This window comes from Ylistrum balloti, unplaced genomic scaffold (genome assembly GCF_031769215.1).
Source record: "Ylistrum balloti isolate Yb309-2 unplaced genomic scaffold, AGI_CSIRO_Ybal_v1 Utg371598, whole genome shotgun sequence".
Taxonomy (NCBI): Eukaryota; Metazoa; Mollusca; class Bivalvia; order Pectinida; family Pectinidae; genus Ylistrum; species Ylistrum balloti.
Genome location: NW_026782820.1, coordinates 51,697 through 59,665, shown reverse-complemented (window position 1 = coordinate 59,665; position 7,969 = coordinate 51,697). Strand labels below are relative to the sequence as shown.

Sequence of the window (7,969 nt, the reverse complement as noted above, 5' to 3'; positions counted from 1 at the left end):
GGTGGATAATCATCGATCAAATTCAGAAAGTTGATGCAGACTACAGACTTTGGTGAAGACGAAGTTAGCATTTGGCTTTGAAATGCTATCTTTCCTTAATGCTTGAATGGATTTCATTTAAATCTGGTCTAGAACATTATTAGGGAGTAGCAGTGATATCAAACATGCATAAAATGATCCTGAGACTGTCCTGACCAAATCTTATTTTTAACCTTGGTCCAAAATCCAACATAACTCATCTTGAACAAATATTCTGAACTAAATCTCCAGTTTCATTCATACCATTGAGAAAAAATATTTGGGAGTTTTTGAAGGAGAAGAAACAGATTTTATGTTTCAGCCTGATCAAAGCTTTGACAGGGTAGTCATTGCTCAACTGTTTTCCATTAACAATATACCACTTATGAGTTTCTGACACTTTCTAGGAATGATCAGGATTTCAATTCATCGGATTTGTTAGACCACCATCAGCAAACGCTGGGCTATTCAAATCACTTTTTGTCTGTGTTCCGTTCATCTGCCTGTTGATTGTCAGATAACTGGGCCATGGCCCTCTTGTTTGTTTGTTTCATCAATAATATAATATTTTTTTTCTTTTAACAGATCAAAGACAATATAGAGCAGGTTTTTGCACGGTTCGTTAGTGAAGGCAAAGCTACCATTCGTGTGAAGGACCCACCCCAGGACATCAGTATCAGCAAAGTAATATGAATGCTCACAAATGATGAAAAATATTAAACACTCGAGGTAGTTTGTGGGTAAATTAGTATCACTTTGTTCATGTTGCCTTGCTTCAACAAAGTCAGGGTTTTATTAAGTAATTTCTTTGTCCATCGATCTGTGGACACTTATATCCACAAATTTCATGAAATATTTGAGGAATGGAAAGTCATAGTTCAGCTTTGGTATACAGGTACACATCGCAAGAACAGTGCTGTGTGACCTACTAAATAATAGTCATTATGACTTTGGTTGACCTTTTTACTCAAGCTCTTCAAGTTGACAGTTTTTAGAGCATATCTCAGACACTTGAGTGTATGGACTACCCAATACCAAGGCTGTGTGTTGTGGGCCAACACTAAATCATTATGACATTACACACCATAGGTATTTAAGATCTTTTTGCAGATATAAAGTTTATAGATTATAAACTGTCACTAAATTAGTTGAAAAAACTAAAGTAATGGTCACAAATATTTGACCATCTATTAAGTACACTTAATGCATGATCAATTGAAAGCTTTTCATGACTCCTGTATGCTGTGAATTGGAACATATGTACATGTAAATAATTAAATAAGGATATTTTCATCTTACAGGCTGATTCCTTACAACTGAAGAACTTTCTCTCTGTACTTCGCCTTGGTGCTCAAGGAAAAAGTTTGGATAATATTACCTTATCACGTCTCGCTCCAGCTTCGGGCAAAAATGTTGAAAAACCTAAAACTAGACTTATCATCAATTCAAGAAAGGAATATCCCCTGACAACAAACTTTCCGTCTCGTTTAGAGTTTCTACAGGTGTCCCAGTGTCGCTTAAAAAAAGTGGATTCTCGAATACTTAAGTTATATTATCTTACAGAATTAAATCTGAGTGATAATGTTTTAGAAAGTTTACCAGAAGATTTTAACAATGCTCCAAATTTACGATCAATAACTTTATTACAGAACAATTTAACTAATATTTCTCCTAAATTTTGTTTACAATCTACACTACAACATAATCTTCGTTTTCTTGATCTCGGACAAAATCATTTAGAAGTTCTCCCTCTTCAGATTTGTGAGTTGCAATGCTTGGTGACTTTAAAAATTGATAATAATCAACTGAAATGTCTCCCTCCAACAATTGGTCGATTAAAATGTCTGAAATTTTTGTCTGCTGTCGGAAACAAGATTGAAACTTTGCCTGCAAGTATGACTCAACTTCAGCTAGAGACAATTGACCTTTATGGGAACCCATTCCTTCAAGATATCCACAATGACCTGCCAGACCACTTCCCTGACATAAACCTGATGGAATTATGCGCCAGATCTATTAGAAAACATAGGTATTGGTATTTTGTTTATTCACTCCTTTAAAATTTTAGCCGATCAATTAAGATAGTCAAGGCCACTTAATAATTCATTATTTCTATTAAGTACCTCTAAATTGGCCACAATGTTTCTTTGCTTAGGACATGCTGTCCATTTCAGATAACAAATATAATAGTAAACAAGTATGATATAAACAACAGCTTCTATAAGGGACATTTCATGTGATTTTTGTGGTGTTTTCAGAGTGTCATACACAGAAGAGGATTTACATTCCCATCTATGTCGATACTTGGACTCAGCCCGTCTGTGTTGGTGTGGTGGATTCTGTTTTAGGTGTTCTGTGAACTTTACAACATCTCTAACCCTATCCAGGATAGCACACACTGTATCAGCCGTGGACCAGCTAGGCAGAATGGATGTTCCAATGATGTCCTTTCTTTGCTCTCCACATTGTCTTTCAAGATTCCAGAAGAATCCCTATGCTTACTGGAAAAAATAGACTTGATGTCTTGATTGAATTTCTTGTTCCTTAATATACTGTACAATCCAGGACTTTTAATGGAAAATTGTGAAAAATATATTTAATTTCTAGTCGATATATTTCTGTGATGATATGTATATTAGAAATGATTTGACTTTGGTATGACATTTTTATCATACAATGAATTTACATATATATCAAACAATTTGTACAAACTGATCAAAAACCAGAAAGACAAAAATTTCAGTAATAAACATCCAACAAATTTAATGTAAGTGTCAGATATTTTTCTGAATGTTCAGAAGTAGTTTATATCGAAGTTTTTAAGTATTATTAGTTACTTCGTTACTTCATTTGTTATCAAGTGCTATAATTGCCATACAAAGGAATTTTACTCTGTCTTGAAAGAGAAAGTCCGATTGGATCTTCCAAACAACACCACATTCAAGATAGTTACACTGATAGATTAAATTCTCATCTGTCAGTTGAGAGCAGCTCATATCATAAACTATACACCACTATTTTACAGATGGCAACCAAGTAATTTTCAAATGTTAGATACAAATGTACAGTGTTATGCCTTCTGTATTTTGGATTTGATCAGATATTGACAAGATAACCATCAATGCATTGTATTGATGGCCATTATAAATTTGACAGTTTTTCAATTTATGATTTCTGTGTTTTCAATTCGCTCTACTTCTGTGGTCCATCCATCCATCCATCTTTAAACAATTTATGTTATTGTTATTTCTTGAGATGGATCTTTCTTGATTTTTATACATAGGTTCCCCTTGGTCCCTAATTGTGCTTGTCTGATTTTGATTCTGATCAGAAACACAAAATTGCTGATGAGTGACCATCTTGGATTTTGACTTTGAAAGTTTGATATCTCTATTACTTGAAAAGTTCCAGATGGATCTCTCTCAAATTTCATATGCTGGTTTCCCTTGGTCCCTAGTTGTGTTTATTTTATTTTCAGACTGATCAGAAAAACAAGATAGCTTGAAGAAGGACATATTTTATTTTGCAGTCAAAGATTATTATCACTATTTCTGCCAAGGAGTGTTCAAATTTTTTATCATTAAGAGAAAAACAGAGATTAGGAAAGATGGGGAAAAAAAATAAAGATCAAACAATGTCGGGCACCAAAATCCTTCTGGGATCTCTTGTTAAGTTCAGCCCATGGATATTTTGAAGCTATTTTTATTCCCAGTAAAACAAATATACAATTGCTATAAATACATAGTCAACTTCACAAAATATTTGATATATTGTTTCTAACTTTGCCAACAAATTCATTTGCGAAATGATGACAAGAACAATAATGGCAAAAACAATTTATAAGTAACTCCAAACTCTAACAGCAACACGCTTTATATGTCTGTCTTATCTGTGTTGGGCACAAGTATCAATACAGTTGTCTATAATAAGTGATTGTTTTGGAAGACTGACATAACCTGTGTAATTTCCTGAGGACCACTGCATCGTGTGGTTAGTAGTAAGCATTGCTGTTTGTCTAAGATGACCAAGAAGTTACTACATTACTGGCAATGATAGTTCATTATGTGTAATTTGCTATATATTTGAAATTTCACATACAAATGATTGCATGCTTGGAAGGGAATGAAAAACGTAATTATAGTCATAAATTTGTTGTCAGCATGTTCGCTGTAAACATTGATTGTTGACCCATGAATGAACTATTTCTCAAACATTACATTAGTGTTATTCTTGAACATTCAGAGCAGGCTCATTCCTCAGAATTATATTTTAATTGTTCATGCCATACACAGAGTTTGATTGGCTGTCATTTTTCCGCTTGACATGTTTACATTCATGGCCACTACAGAGAAAATCTTGTCACTAAGCAATGAGATGGTATCCTCTACTGCTTTAAAGAGGTGGAGTCCTCTCTTCCAACTTATAGTAATTGACCCTTGCTTCCACATCTTGGGGAACATCCTCATCCTTTGCAATGACCTTTGGGATTTCTTGTTGACATGATATGTCTGTCCAATTGGGTCAGATGCTGACTTTGATCTTGCTTTTTTCTACAATTCCAAGCAGGCTTTCCCAGTTTAAATGTGGTACTTGGTGGTTCCTCTGCTATCATCCTGTTACAGACCCAATGTAGTCCCCATGTCTGGGTCACAATGTGTGTTTTATATGTCTTGGAGCTTTACAACTGACCTGAACGCCCACACCCCACCTCCTCCAACAACCTCCCCAATAGGTTGTAGCAAACCTGAAGGATCCCTGACACATTATGCTCTTCTAGTCCTGGTTTATCCTACCAGTTTGTATTCTTATAGGTATCACTCAGTTACTGGAGTCTGATTCTTTCTTCCTTTGGAGCTCTTCGGGAATTGCGTTTCAGGGTGTTTCATTTTCTCCTTATATTTCTGATATATCTTTTTGATATTCACTTGTGTGTCTTTTGCACAATTTTCATGGGTTGATCAAATTTTTACATTGTCTGCCATTTGCCCATCCTTACACAATCTTTATTGCCGCTGTTACCAACAAGCTGTCCTCTAGAATTTGGACAGTTATAGTTTGTTATCATTATTTCTTGAATAACTCAGATTGGATCATATTTCAGGTTTCATGTCAGTTTCCTGTCTTGTTCCGTAAATGTGCATAACCCTTTGTCCATTTTGGGACTAATTGGAAAAACTATACAGCTGACAGGTGCTCGAGATATTCAGAAATGCAATTTATTGCTAATAATGAATGTCAGAAAGAAATTAATTTCACAGTCTATCAGACTTTTTACCATTTTGATGATTTCAATTTATTTAATTCTTATGCATCTTTTGTCAAGTAGATAGTTATAGAATAAGAAAATAGTGTGACGTGAAATACTCGTGACCAATATGATAGACATCCTCATGGAGATAAGCTCAATAGAAAGTACATATCAGAATAGTTTTGCCTCGTGAAGGTCACATTTAGACCATTCAGCACTAGGGCTATGTAACAATGTTTTTCGAAGACGGATTAATAGAAGTGGAAAACTTAAATGAACATGTATATATATATATAAGAATGAAAAAAAATTATATTAATGTTTCTAGGGAAGCATATTGCACAATGCTCTCCTCTAGCAACATTACTTGTCAATCTGGAGCACAATCAAGACACGGAATGATATGGGGGATGTTCCCGACATGATTCGGAGATGTCAAAGGTCTAAATATACGTTGCATCAACCTACTTCTGTTATGTATCATTCTCACACTAAGACATTCATCCACCATCAGACATCATTCTGAATACAGCGATCAGGATGAGGCATAATGAAAACAAACTCAGAATTATTTGAAAGTTCAAATACTTTAATGCTATAAAAATGTCACTTAACTGCAACAGCATCACTCAGGAATTTTGAGCCACAAGATATGGATCTCTTTTGGCCTACAGTAAACCAACATTTGCTGTACAAGTGATTAATTTTATGTGCTGGTTATTGTGGGATAAAAGCCTAGTGAAACAAACTTGTATGGACACAATGTTCTCTGTGTGATGTTCAAACTAATTTGAATGGTTCTAAAATTTTGCAGCTTTTTGTAGGATTTGTTAGATGTCAAATCAAACATATATGTATATGGTGTCTGTCCACTCACCCGCTGTACAGTATAGTTGTTTCTGAAGACCATAACTTTATTTTCTATCAAGCATACTCAGTCACTCTTATTTATAAATGCATGGACTTTGGATTTGTCAAGCTCGTGGAAAATGGTGATCGGAAGCATTCAGCTTTAAATAAACTATTGGTCTTATGATGTGTATCAAGCAATTACTGCATAATGAGAAAGTATTATCAGGAAATATTATGAAATGTTATGTTTTTCCAAGAGTTTGTTATTTTTACTTATTACACAAATCAAAAGTGACTCCATATTTCATGATCCACAGGACGAATTCCCCAATAAAATTGCTCAATAAACAGTTAGTGAATAATGGTGCTTTTACTTAATTGACTAAGTCTTAAACATATCACACATTAACATTTTATTTTAAACTTACACAGATGTCTCTAAAAACTTCTGAATTAATCATCATACTTTTTGATTGCTTCAAACTGGACATCAGATCATTATAGCTGATCTCTTTGATGCATGATAATAAAATTTCTGAACTTGTGGTGTCCTAAATTGTTAACCTGAATGTTGATTTTACAATTTTTTTTACTAACATTAAACTTAAACAATACTTATCAAATAAATCAACAATAACGCGTAAACGTATATTAAATAAGTATTAAATGAGGAAACAACACAGCTTTAAAAGTTTAGGCATGCATATTGCATTATATATTTTGATTTTAGAATATCACATTTACAATTTAAATGTTTTTTCCATAAATTCTTTTTGTATATTTATATATACAATTACAGTAAATACATGAAAGGTCTTACTAAAGTTACTTTGAGGTTGATACCTGTCACCACCATGCATTGTTTCAATTTAAACATTTTCATTTGGCCTTCTTAGTCAAGTTCCTCCTGATAAAAATGCACATGCAACAGCAGCAAAATGATATTCAGGAGAAATGAAATCATTGCTGCAAAGAATTTTTATAATTGGGATGTCAGGAAGACGTTTTTGTATAATATGGAACATATTTTGTTTTATTTTAGTGTATTGGTATTTATAACAAATTTATCAGTTTAAAACGCCATATAGATATTGAGTAATAATCCAAAGTTTAGATTTCAACCAATCTCCATTTCAGTTTCAGACAATATGTACATTCAAACAGCAATTGATGCGGCCGGGGACATTTAAATTTACACCAAAATACATACTGAATATCAATGTCGTTCATTTTTGTTTTCTTGTAGTTCCCAGTTAGTAGCATTTCATCCAAACTGCTTAGAATAAATTCCTTGGTGGTTTGCATTTGAAAAGTTCATGAAATATGGAATAAATTATCAAAGGGTAATTGTATCTGTCAATGTTTATCTAGTCAACAACAGTAATGTGTGGGAGAAAATGAAATTTACGTCATACAACATTCCGCCCTTTGTGTAAGACTGCCACTTCAACTATCTTAACTTGGAAGAGCGGAAATTGTGAAAATTCTAAAGAGCAGGTATGTTTATATTGTTCAAATCATGAAAAGATTACCTTCCTTTCCTATCCCACTTTTGTCCATTTTTTAAATAGACATTTTTTGTTCATCTTCTATTTCAAACCTTACCAGTTCCAACTTTTAAATGTGAGCCTTTTTTATGTGCAGACAACACTTTTTTTTTGCAAAAGACACCTCACTTCACATACACTCTGCAACAATTCAATTCTCTTATGACTATTGATTGGTAATGCACGGGTCCTGAAACAATACCAATTGTTTTACACCGACTAATCATGAAATGTTTGTACTGATCTATAGATGACATAATATACAATATGCAGACACAATTTACTTAATGCATTTTTCATTTTA

At 33.6% G+C, this 7,969-nt stretch overlaps 1 protein-coding gene across 1 annotated transcript; it reads left to right on the top strand.

Annotated features, from left to right (window-relative positions):
- Window positions 1-603: 603 nt before the first annotated feature.
- Window positions 604-2,538, top strand: LOC132563126 (leucine-rich repeat protein 1-like; the record flags this gene model as incomplete). Its single annotated transcript, XM_060227885.1, has 3 exons — window positions 604-702; window positions 1,320-2,047; window positions 2,277-2,538. Coding segments are annotated over 3 exons (1,083 nt in total), but the record flags the coding sequence as incomplete, so codon positions are not given.
- Window positions 2,539-7,969: the final 5,431 nt, after the last annotated feature.